The 13,019-nt window shown below is 49.1% G+C and overlaps 1 protein-coding gene across 8 annotated transcripts in view; it reads right to left on the bottom strand.

Annotated features, from left to right (window-relative positions):
• The window catches only part of LOC126327189 (NAD(+) hydrolase sarm1), a 1,227,458-nt gene that overhangs the window by 52,716 nt on the left and 1,161,723 nt on the right, over positions 1-13,019 (bottom strand). For all 8 annotated transcript variants that reach the window (XM_049995878.1, XM_049995887.1, XM_049995870.1 and 5 more), the window contains one exon: positions 7,312-7,413. In XM_049995878.1, the coding sequence (XP_049851835.1) occupies positions 7,312-7,413 (102 nt within the window). The remainder of the gene's footprint in view (positions 1-7,311; positions 7,414-13,019) is intronic.

Genomic DNA, 13,019 nt, shown 5'->3' on the forward strand with positions numbered 1-13,019 from the left:
TTCTTCCTGTCGGTTCGCGAGTCTCGGTCTCGCGCGATGCGGTCTTCCGTTTGGGAGGCCGTCGCGTAGCACGACTGCTCATCCTTTTGCGCCACCCTGGCTCCAGTTGCGGCCAGTAGAGCTGGAGGAGGCAGGCGGTCTGCATCTGCGCGTGGAGCGTCATCCTGAAGCGGCTCTCTGCCCCGTGTAGAGCCGCGTCGATGTCAGGCTGGTGCTGCTCGACTTCTGTGTGGGCCGCTGCGCCGTGCTCTGATGCAGCGACGGCCTCCGGTCTGAGGACGGCGACTGCCTCCGCTCGGCGGCGCGCACCCCCAGCCCCCCAAACAACCCCGGTGGTGGGGTGAGCGGCCGGCCACGCCTGGCTGTGGGCTGCTGCCCTCGCGTCTGGCGTCTGTGCACTTCTCTGGAGGCGAGGCTGTGATCTTCTCATTGCTGTGCCGCCGACATCTTTTTCTGGGAATCACTCGTGTCGCTGCGCTGTGCGAAGTTCGGGCAGCCACGCCAGTCTGCGCCGCGGTAGGCGCACGTCGGCCGTCCGTCGGCGCCGATTGTACAGGTGCGGCTGGCGTGCTGCCCGGCGCACTTCACGCATCTTGCCGAGCTGTGGCGATATCTCCCCACACGCACTTTTTCCTGTCACCTGTAGCATTGCGGTGACGGGTCCGGGTTGGCGGGCAAAGCCTCCGCCTAGAAGCTTCCACACCGCTTTATGACGTCACCGGCATTTGCCGTCGGTACAGCGACAGTGAACAGTGTCGATTTCGTTCGTCCAGTTGTGCAGGTCCACTGCTGCATTTTGGAATGCTGCTCGGTGCAGTCCATCCTGGACTCTTCTCTCGCTGATGATCAGAGGCAGTCCCGTCAGGAGTGTTTCGGTAGTCTTCACGCGTCGGGGTTCCAGCGCCGTCTTCTCGCTGGCTCCGTCAGCGATGTGGGCGGCTTCAGTGCTCTTCCGCGCCTAGCTGTCGCCCGTGTTCGCCGCTTGCAGCTCGATTACGGTATCGAAGTGTGCCGACTCGACGACGACCTCGCACTTGCACTGCCGCCAGATCGTACAGCTTTGTGCTCTCGTCCCCTCTGCGCTGGCTGTACAGGGGAAGATTGCTCTTGTACTCGCACAGGTGCCAGCGAGTTGCTCCCGTAGCTGCGGGGCGCCACAGTCGCGCCTCTGCCCTGACGTGGAGTCGCCAGAGGCCAGCAGGGCGGACCCTGCCACACTTCCAGCAAGTTCCAGTGGGTACGGCCTCGCTGTGACACGGACCGTATCAACCGTCCAGGAGTGAAGACACTCACGTCTCCTGTGAATCGCGCCTACGCGCCAACTTTACCAGAACTGCGTCGACAACTGTCTAGGAATTCGCGTTTTCTAGTGACTGCAGTGACGCCACAGTATGACCATTCTGAAACTTGTGTCAGTTCACCACTCAGTAATCGTGGCTCATATAGTGTGCTCTGAGCCACAAGACAGCTGCAGCCGAGCCTGGGGACCACAGATAAGTTCTGTTGTAATTAATAAAGTATAACGTATTCAAAGTGGTCTACATCTACATCTACATGACTACTCTGCAATTCACATTTAAGTGCTTGGCAGAGGGTTCATCGAACCACAATCATACTATCTCTCTACTATTCCACTCCCGAACAGCGAGCGGGAAAAACTAACACCTAAACCTTTCTGTTCGAGCTCTGATTTCTCTTATTTTATTTTGATGATCATTCCTATCTATGTAGGTTGGGCTCAACAAAATATTTTCGCATTTCTAATTAACTGTATTGTTAGCAGCCTCTCCAGTGTCCAAGAAGACCGACGCAACAAGTACAGTGATGTCGAGAATGCAGGCGGTGATTAGCTCAATGTGGCACATTGTGTAGCTAACCTTCTCTTGCAACAGGGTAATTTTTCTGTTTGTGTCTGTTGTTATACTGAGTGTTCACGATGTCTCCTACGAATGTGCTTCTGTGCAAGCTATACAGTTGCAGGAACAAAAGATTGTAAAATTATTACAAGCAAATGCAAGAAATTGTGGCTGCACTACGACCCCCACCCTAGCCTGTTCAATCGGAAACAACTCAATCGACGGTTCATGCGCCTAAATTCATTGAGTTTCTGGGGTAAAGCGAAGACTTGGCTGATTGTGTTGCACAATTAACGACGCATTTCAACGACTACGGCATAACGGGTAACAAGCGTATTTACCATTTTCTCTCCACAGTAGGCTCAGATGCATTCTGGTTGATAGTGACAGTGTTTTCAGATCGCCATCCTGGTGGGGTCCCAAATGGCGAGTTAGCTGACGAACTGTTCAAATGTTCCGATGTGTGTGAGAGGTCATCGGCCCCTAGACTTACACACTACTTAAACTAACTTACGCTAAGAACAACACACACACACACACCCATGCCCGAGGGAGGAGCCGAACCTCCAGTGGAAAGCGCCTCGCAATCCGTGAAATGGCATCTCAAAACCGCGCGGCCGCTCCGCGCTCCTCAACCGTCAAATCAATTGTAGTGGCTGGTCGTTCTTCAGATTAAAACAGCAACTGGGACAATCCTACAACCAGTGGGCAACAGAACTTTGTGTCCTTACTAGATGCTGTCACTTTCACTGTTCATTTGGTTAAGTGACAATGGCACTGCCATGATATATACGATTACTCAGAATACGGCTGATTCTCGTATTCGAGCTGCCACACTAAAATATCCAGCGCCTGCAGCATACGTTGTAAAGGGTAAGGCAGTTCGCTGGCCAACCCCCCAGCCCCCTCCGTCATCGCCCGCGCCACACGTCGACCGACGTCTAGGTTACGTGCGAATCAGTCGCGGTGCAGCCTCCACAATCGCCGAAGTCCTGTCCACGTTGCTTTCACACACGTGATAGGGCACAGGTGTTCACATGTGTCAAAGATCGCCTCATACAGATGGTGTTAGGCAGCTTTCATATACTTTCTCTGCCTAGCGATGACTGGGTGTTGTGTGATGTCCTTAGGTTTAAGTAGTTCTAAGTTCTAGGGGACTGATGATCTCAGATGTTAAGTCCCATAGAGCTCAGAGCCATTTCTATCTATTCCATGGTAGTTTAGGCAAGGCCCAAGGGTTCGAGGTCCATGTGACACTGAAAGACAATGCGTAGCTCGTTTTTCGTGTTAGGCCTGTCGCTCATGCATTACAGGACTAGTTGCTGCAGAGTTCCAGCGGTTGCAGACAGTGACGTCATCAAACGAGTGTTGGAAAGGCAATGGGCGTCCCCCTGGTGGTCTTTACTGAATCGTCAGACCGGTTGAGACTCTGTGCAGACTTTAACTCAACCGCTAACCCAAAAACGGTTGTCGATTATTTTCCGTTGATCGGCTCTGAAGATTTGATGGCCAAATTAGGTTATATTTAATAGGATCGCAACATATCCTCGATGAAAGCACGCAGACGGTATTTGTTTTCGATATACCGGAAGAAAGAGATGCGGTAAAATCTTATCGATTTCTCTGCCGGATTAAGTTAGCGGAGCTAAGAGAATGTTTGGGTGACAGACGCGAAAGCACCCTGAGAGGGTGGACTGAAGTACCAGTGTATGTAGTTTGGAGACGCACAACAGTGCACTAGCAAAATTCGCGTCCTTCTTCCATTTCCCGTCCTGTCTTTTCTACTACCTCGTGCTGCAGTACAAAGCTTCGTTTTGAGGCTGACCCCATACGTCGTACATGGTTGGCGAAGCTACGAAGACTGTTTTTTTTTTTTTTTTTGGCCACTCGTGTGCGTCTGTAGAAACAAGACCACTTTCTATGCAAGGTGAGAGTAACATGGTCGTTGCGATCACGTGTTTAATAGCTGGTCGCTTATAAGACGATTACGTCTCTCTCTTCCTCCGACAAACTGGCACCGCTCGCAAGGAAAAATAAATGAGAATTTTCGCTCAATATTGCTTGGTGTCAACTGCACTCAGTTACTGGCGAAGTATTATTATACTTAGCAGGGGATGTGTCATAGATTCGCTATGATCCGCGGACTTATTAAGTATGTGTACTGTGGTCAGTGTTACAACATGTGCAAAGAAAATGACTATCCTGTCGTAAGGGGAGGTACGGATTTGACGTGGAAGATTGCGATGCCCATAAGGAGGTGAAAGATTTTTTTACGTGGAAAATTAGGTGAGTCATAAGGAGGATATACAGAGCCATGCTGTCAAGAGGAAATATTTCCGCCGATACTTAGCTCATTGTCGAATGTCGTCAGATTGAGGCTGCAATCGCGATATTTAATTATAAGTGCAGTTATAAATAAGTGGCTGGTTTCGTAGAACGATTATGCGTGGGGTGCGGGGCTATGGCGGCCGTAGCCAGTGGCCGGAACGATCGATATCTCCGGCTTACAGCGGGAACCGTCTTAACTGGACGGGCGGGAGTATAAGAATGCAGCTAACCTAACCGCATCGCCCTCTAGGCGGCCGAATACCGAACTAGTACTCAGTGTGTTATCCGTGGACGTTTGAGAAAAATCAATATGGACGTGTGTTTGCGCTGGACAATTATTCCCTCTCATGTAAATTGTCCGGTTGATTGCTTCTACACATTTCCCGTCTTGAAAGAACATCGATTATACTGTGTGTTGCGTGCATCTAGATGGTAAAAACAGGTTTGCTGGTTGTCTAGAAATGTCTTTGGCAATAGTTTCCGTATTTCATGATCTATGGCCCAGTTTTGCAGGGTTTAACTGTCAGTGCAATATGACTGCAGTATGTTTTTTTGATCTGTACAAAACAGTTTTGTTGCTGAAAATCTCGTGATTTGTCCATTCGCAGAAAATGGCGAGCAGTGATCCCACACAGGCAGCAGCAGCAGTTTGAGGAGTAAATTCAGTAAGAGAAAATCAGAATGCTCCATTCAGAGGAAGTTCCATGACATCAGAGTTACAAGGCATCCTTTTGTGCAGGGCATAGGAGCCTCTACAGACTGGTCTGAAAAAGACAGGGGCAAGGTATCTACGGAAAGCTCTGTGACGTTTGAGAATCGTGTGATGTCTTCTTTGTTCGAGTGTTCACAGACAAGTCCATGTAGACCACCCTTGTCTGGTTCGGACAGCGCGATGCTGCCCCAACCGCCACTGTGGCTTTCGAGCATCTCCAGACCAGCAACTGTAAGACACCGAAATTCACCGAACATTCCAGCCATTTTTCTCGTCTGTAGGACAGTGCTTCGAATTCTGTTTGTGTAATTATTCTGATTTTCTTGTCAGTGTTTAAACAGCAGTGTGTGACTTGAAAAGTGAGAAACATAAAGTGCCTGACTCCAGAAGAAAATATAAACTAAGCCCAGTCACCGTTTCAGAAAGGTGATGAACACTGCACGAGCTGTAGGACTCTGAATGGTTTTTCTCTCTCTGGCAGTGCCTTCAAACTAGCAGCTAAACCGAGCGAGGTGGGACAGTGGTTAGCACACTGGGCTCGCATTTGGGCAGAAGACAGTTCAAACTGCCTCAGGCCATCCTAATTTAAATATTCCGCGGTTTCCCTAAACCGCTTCAGGCAGATGCCGGGATGGCGCCTTTGAAAGGGCACAGCTGACTTCCTTCCCCGTCCTTCCCTAACCCGACGGGGCTGATGACCAGCTGAAGTTCGGAAAGTAGTCAGCGTGCTGCTTACAGTTACAGAGATACTTATTCCGCGCCCTTGGTAATGGTGTTGTGTTTCCGCCAAAATCTGAACTTCCTGCCATGACTGATGTTGCCACATCTACGGCTGCCATCTGGGATCCGCCATCTTGAATAAATATGGCAATGGTGGAGAGTAGTGCCATGCTGTCTTTGTCCCTCTACTTCCTTACATTTGTCCTCTAGGCTTCCCTATTTAGAAATTTTGTACTTCCTCTCAGTCTCATTTTTTAAACTTTTGTATTCCCTTTCTTCTGCTTCATTTGCTAAATATTTTAAGTTTCTCCTTTCATCAATTAAATTCGATATCTCTTGTGTTATCCAACGATTTCTACTAGGCCTTGTCTTCTTACTTACTTGATCCTCTGCTGCCTTCACTATTGCATCTCTTAAAGCTGTTCATTCGTCTTCTACTGTATTCTTTTTCCTTGTTCTAGTGAACCGTTGCCTAATTCTCCCTCTGAAGCTCTCAACTACCTCTGGTTCTTTCAAATGATCTGGATCCCACTTTGCTACTTTTTTCAATTTCTTAAGTTTTAATCTACAGGTCACAACAAATAAATTGTGGCAGAGTCCACATCTGCCCCTGGAAATGCCATTCAATTTAAAATGTGGTTTCTAAATCTCGAACCGTTATATAATCAGTCAGAAACCCTCCAGTGTCTCCAGGTATGTTCCACATATACAACCTTCTTTTATGATTCGTGAACCAAGTGTTAAAACTTACGTTTTAAGCAAAATTCTACTAGATGGCTTCCTCTTTCATTCCTTTCCTCCTGTCCATATTCATCTACTGTTTTTTCTTCTCTTCCTAGACGGCTTCCTCTTTCATTCCTTTCCTCCTGCCCATATTCATCTACTGTTTTTTCTTCTCTTCCTTTTCCTACTATCGAATTTTCAGCTAGTATTCCATCATATTGCAAGTTACGTGGATGAAAGTGCGCTCTTTCGGAGGAGTAAGTTTGTCCGATTGGCTTAATCTACAAGACTGCACGAACTACATGGATAAGATATTTCGGACTTGCTTCTTTTCGGCTTTGTATTTTACGTATTAGCAAGATTCTGCTTTTGAATAGGAACAGTGTTTAAGTAAGAATGACTTTTGAGTTCTACTAAAAAGTGAGAACGATGAAATAACTTCTATCTTATATGGAGAAGTACTGTAAATTTGTATGGCACTATTTTTAATGGAACTTTTATAGGCCGTTGTTCTTAGTAATTGTACATAGAACTTTTAATATAAATGGTTGTAGGTTCGTCATATGTTTCATTTAGAACTATCTTTTTTTTTCTCTTTAGTTTCGAACACATGTGTCCATTTTCAAAGTGTAGCAATACAGGCGACAGCCTATGTATAAAAAGTGCCCGTCGAATTATGCTCAAAATGGCACAATGGCCCACTGAATAACAGTAAATAAATCACATAGGAAGCGCATTCGAGAGACTTCTCTAATGCTCGTGGACATTCGAGTATTTATTTTTGTGTACCACAGACAGAAAATTGTGTACTATTTAGGAGTTCGTAGCAGTTTCTGCCAATAGAACTGCAAGTAAAAACCGAGTCGGAAAGTCCTCTAGCACGGCAGCAGTGAATATTTTGCAGCAGCTGCGCGGTGCATCGCGCCCCGGGCTGGGTGGGGTGGGGTGGGGTGGGGTGGGCGGGCCACTGACCTGCTCTGCCGCGTAGACGTTTGCGTGCACCTTCATGCTGGAGGCGGCGACGCTCTGGCTCTCCTGGTGCGCGACGTCGCCCGCCTTCAGCAGCCGCTGCTCCTGCAACACGCACAGCAAAGGTGAGAGGCGCGCGCTCAGCGCAGGCGGCCGCCTTCCGCCGCGAATCGCTGACCGCAGCTCTGCGCGCTGCTGCGTCACCGCCGCGCCGCGCCGCGCCTCGCCTCGCCTCGGCACGTGTCCGATTCACTGACCTCAGAGGAGAGAAAGAGCAACAGCTGCTGGTCGCTCGCGCCCTCAGGGAACTGCCTTCCGCCGCGGCACTCGCTGCGTGTGCACGTGGCAACGCTTTCCACCGCACGCACAGTATTTTAGAGACTCGGAAAGTACTTATCGAGGACAGCCCTCTATTTTCATCTTCAAATACGCGTATGTTGTTCATTTGTTTAGCGACCGCGGACGGTACGAACATAGGTTTCATTGTTAGTTTCGGTGATTATTTTTTAACGTCCCGCTGATGCACTGCTGTGGCCGGCTGCAGCTGGGGCCCTGCGCCCGCCGCTGCCCGGCTGTTCCCGGCACTCTCTCCGGCTTCGGAGGCGTTTCTTGCGAGCCGCGCGGAGGTCTCCGCTTTCGTGCAGGAGAACACGGCGCCAGGAGCCTGCGGCACGAGGCAGCCACCTGCTCGCCAGTCCGGTACTCCTACTGGGAGAAACGTTATTTCAGAGTTCCCTCTCAGCCTTTTTTGTTTTCCTTTGTACACAGACTAGTTTCGGTCTCTCTACATTTGACGCTCTCGCTCGCGTCCTATACTTAAAACGAGTGCTTCTGTTCTGCCTGGCCGACTAATCAGTTGTCAGTTTTAAGCGTAAAACATTTTCTGTCTCGTGTCTCCGGTCGTCTTATGCGTGCTTGTTCGGTGCTACGATCATTTTCTCCCTAAGTCACTCCAATTGTACTGCTAGTTTCCGATAAGTCTACAATTTGTCTAGTTATTCTGGTTGTTTCAGTTTTTTAATGTGGACAAACAATTGTAGCCTTTCTATCGTTATGCTCCTCCTTCAGTCTGTCTTGAAGCTAAAATGTTCGCGATTACTTTTCATTCCGTCTTTTTCTATTTCTTCAATGTCTCTCTTTCTGTTTACGACGAGTGTTCAGGCTCGTCAGGAATGTCCGGTTAGGCAACCGTACTGTCGCTTCTCTGCTTTGTCACGAATACTGTTGCTGGAGTGGAAAAGCATCAGGACATCAGAGCCACTCACGGCGCCACGAAGTGCGCGGCGGCAGCCGTTGTGGGCCTCTCGACGCCGTGCGTGCCGGACCCCACCGTGTCCCACGCAGAGTCGTTGTCAGTCCCCTGCCGTGCTGTCTCTACAGCCGTCCGTAGTTGACCACGTGTGCCGGTGCAGGATTTTGTGGACGAACTCACCTATCGATCATGTTCCATAAATGTTCGATGTGGTTCATTTCGGACCGTGTGCGTGACCAGACCGTTCGCTCCAATTGTCCGTGATGTTCTTCTGAACAATCGTGAACAATTGCGGCACGGTGGCATGCAGCATTATCATCCACGGAAATTCCATCGTCGTTTGGGTACGCTAAGGCCTCAAGTGACTGGAAATGGTCTCCGAATAGCAGAACACAACCATTTCCTGTCAATGATCGGTTCAGCTGGACCAAAGTACCCAGTCCAGTGTGTGTAGACACAGGTCACAATATTACGGACTCACCAGCAGCTTGCACAGTGCCTCGTTAACAATTTGATTGCGTGGCTTCGTGGGATCTACGCCACACTCGAATCCTACTATCAGCTCTTGACAACTGAAATCAGGTCTCACCCGAGGAGGCTACAGTTTTCCATTGGTCTGGGTTCCGACCGATAAGGTCGCGAGCGCAGGAGACGCACTGCAGGCGGCGTCGTGCTGTTGGCAAAACCATTAGCGTCAGTCGTCTGTTGCCTGCTGCCATACCTGTTATAACGACAGATGTTACCGCACTGTCCTAACGGATACGTTCTGCGGTTATTTCACGCAGTGTTGCTTGTCCGTTATCGGTGGCAACTCTAAGCAACTGCCGCTACCCTCGCAAACTAAGTCAAGGCCGTCTGCTACTGCATTTTCCACAGTGAGAAGTAATGCTTGGAATTTGGTGTTCTCGCCACACTTTTTACGATGTGGACCCCGGAATATTGAATTCCCTAACGATTTCCGAAATGGAATGTCTCGTGCGTCTAGTTCCAACTAACGTTCCGCGTGCAAAATTCTGTTAATTCCCGTTGGGCTGCCACAGTCACGTCGGACGCCTTTTCACACGAATCGCCGGAATGTAAATGACGGATCCGCTAACGCACTGCAGCGTACGCCATACTGCCGTCGTACGTACATCTGCATATCGCCACCCGATGACTCTTGTCACCTCAATGTTTGAGAGTGTGATCTATCACTCGACATGGCAGCAACTTGTTCGGGACTAGTCTTTTTTTTCGGTTTCGCGCTGCGCGTGACGTGAGAAGCCGTTGCCGGCTTGTCGGTGAGGCGCGTATCGCGTGCACGAGCTGGCGCGGTCGCTTTCTGCGCTCAAGCAGGCCGCGGGACGCCACGAATCCCCACTTTCTGGGATATCTCAGTGGGACCCCTGCTTCACCTACAGGAAGGAGCGGATGCAGTAGTCTAGTTTCCTAAGCGGAGGACGTATTAGTTGTCAACAAAGATCAGCTAGAAAACAAGTCGAATATCTCATACAATTACAAAATGGTCCAACACGAGCAAGCTACGTACATTATAACGGAGGGACCATTGAAAACAAATTGCCGCATTAGACTCGGGGTCACGAAAATTAAACGCACAGTAGTAACAAGATATTTAGGGGAAGACCTAGACGAAAGACATAGCTCCAACCAACACATCGAACATATACGACTGACGCAGACAAAGTATAAAAAATACTACACAAATTAGCACGCGTAAATTTAGGCAATTGCAGACTGCCAACCACACTGATACGAACACATCAGTGTGCGCTATCGGAGTCAGTACTGAGCTTTGCTGCGAGTGCACGGGCATTCCGTCCAAGTCTGGTTGTGAACTATACAGCTGTCAGATGAGGGCAGAAAAGTGTACTGCTGAGACCGTCTCGGGCGTCTGGCACGACATAACGGCAGCGTCGTACTGCTTACAAATGGGTAGGCACGATGAGTTAACTACTAGTGCCAACTCAGACTCTGTCTTAGCATTTAGATGGCAGATCCCTGTAAAAGGCAGCGAATAGAATAATAGTGAAAAAATTACACAATATGCACTTATAGATGGACGCGCAGCTGACGTTCGATAGGATGTGAACTTTGGAATCGCGACATCGCTCTACTACATCGGAAAAGAAGAGTCCACGAACCCTACTCGGTCAGTAAGTTTGCTGACGGCGAACCGAACATCCGATCGCTGTGAGAAGGGAAAACAGCCGTGCTAACGAGATGTAGAATTTTAAAACAGGTTCAATGCGTTAAAAAGCAGTAAGGAATGACCGCGAAGTGTAAGACCTAATTTTCTCTGCAGGGATATACGTTTGTGTAGCACATAAACGGTAAATGAATGGGATACAGGAGTATTCTTTTTTTCTTTTCTAGTTACGAGCTTATCTCTGTACTTGTTGGCTTTTACAACTCGCACTACAGCCACTGAACGTGGTTTTTCGTTAATTTTGGACCAATGGAGAAATGAAAAAAAATATTTAATGCGGACTCGGTGAAGGGCACAGCATTATTTCGAGAGGATCGCTTGCAAAGAACCTACGAGTATATTTGAATGTGAGCACAGATTATCACTAATCTTAGTTTCTCAGACAAATATACTCGTAGCTGAGACTCGCACGACACGACTAGTGTCTGCACGCAGTACTCCCGTGCTCTGGAGTAACGGCGCACCGCGGCGTCAGGTGTCGGCTGTCAGAGACGCACGCCGCTGCGGCCGCCCTGGCGCCGCGCGCTGCCGCCACCCACACTAACAAACCCGCGCTGCCTGTCCTCGAAATAAGTCTGCACTAAATTTAGGGCGCGCGGCCGAGCCGAGATGAGCCGAGCCGAGCCGAGCCAAGGCCGCGCCGCCGCCGCTGGCTGCGCGTCGCGCCTCCTGCACCCTCTGCGTCGCCGGCATCGCGGGGCGGCGCGCGCCCAGCACCGTGCTGCGGCGTAGCCGAGCTGCTCTGCTGCTGACGCATCCTCTCCTTTTGTGTCTTCTTTACCCGCGTTTATTTTATCCGGTGTATTCTTTCAGCACTATATCGAACAGTTTGAATTGGACGTTACTTTGACGTAGTACGAGTGTGACAAAGCGGAGGTAGTCGGCCCCAGTTTCCGCTGCTCCGTGTTGCCGCCGGCGCCAGGGGGTCGGCACTCCCTCCGCAGCCCCGCGGCAGACACGGCGGCCGGCCTAGCAGCTAGCCCGGTGAAGCCCGCTTCCTGGGTGACCCTGAGCCACTGGCACAACTGCCGAGCTGCGCACCCGTCCTCTTCACCCTTCCACAAAAGCTATTTTTTTTTACCACACAGATAGAAGACATTTTCTAATTTGTGCAGTAGGGTTAATAAAAATGAAACGTTGCTAGGAAATGTTATCTAAATGAGCTGTATAGACGGGAAATATTGCATACAACACAGGATATTATTTGCTTCGACATCCGGTGGCCAACCTTTGAGATCGTATAACTCTGTACCAGCGAAAGTTGTTTGCCGGCCGCTGTGGCCGAGCGGCTCTAAGCACTTCAGTCTGGAACCTCGCGATCGCTACGGTCGCAGGTTTGAATCCTGCCTCGGGCATGGATGTGTGTGATGTCCTTAGGTTAGTTAGGTTTAAATAGTTTTAAGTTCTATGGGACTGGTGACCTCAGACGCTAAGTCCCATAGTGCTCAGGGATATTTTAACCATTTGAAAGCTGTTTACACGAGCTGGCTGGGTAGGCGACAGCTGTATAAATTAAGCTCACTGTTGACACGAAACCGAAATGACGCCTGTACGGACCTACATCCAACCCGCTCCCCCACACGTGCTGCCATTCATCAACGAGAAATGTTTCAGACAGCAAACGGCCCCATCTCGCACCAATGTTCCGTTGTGCGGTGGAAACTCGAGTATTCTGACATTGATTTTAAAATGAGTCAAGTGGATTCTTTGCTGAAAACACCCTTTGATTTATTAATTATGGAAGAGAAGCTAGAAATCGAGCGTTTAGGCGCACATAAACCAAATAAAACATTACACATGCAACATAAAAGATAAAAACAATAATTGAGTCCACTTCTGGCTGTACTTTATTACCAGCTACAGCATTTCTTGGATTAGGCCTACGTTTATAACTGTATAATTACTTTTTCTCTAGTGTCTTTAAGCAGTATGATATAAACGAAGGTTATATAACAAAGAACTCGGAGCAATTCTACTATAGAGGTCATTGAGTTTTTTCTGGGCCTACCAACGAAAATGAGCACAAACCGCCACTGGCTACGAATGTTCCCCAACGAGAGAGTTCAGAGGTCCGAACCGAAAAATGGTTTATGTTCCACTGTACCTACACACCGCATAAAAACGGTAGTAAATATTTCAAACGGCTCTGAGCACTATGGGACTTAACATGGTCATCAGTCCCCTAGAACTTAGAACTACTTAAACCTAACTAAGCTAAGGACATCACACAGACCCATGCCAGAGGCAGGACTG

The sequence above is a fragment of the Schistocerca gregaria genome, chromosome 1, assembly GCF_023897955.1.
Source record: "Schistocerca gregaria isolate iqSchGreg1 chromosome 1, iqSchGreg1.2, whole genome shotgun sequence".
In the NCBI taxonomy this organism is placed as follows: domain Eukaryota; kingdom Metazoa; phylum Arthropoda; class Insecta; order Orthoptera; family Acrididae; genus Schistocerca; species Schistocerca gregaria.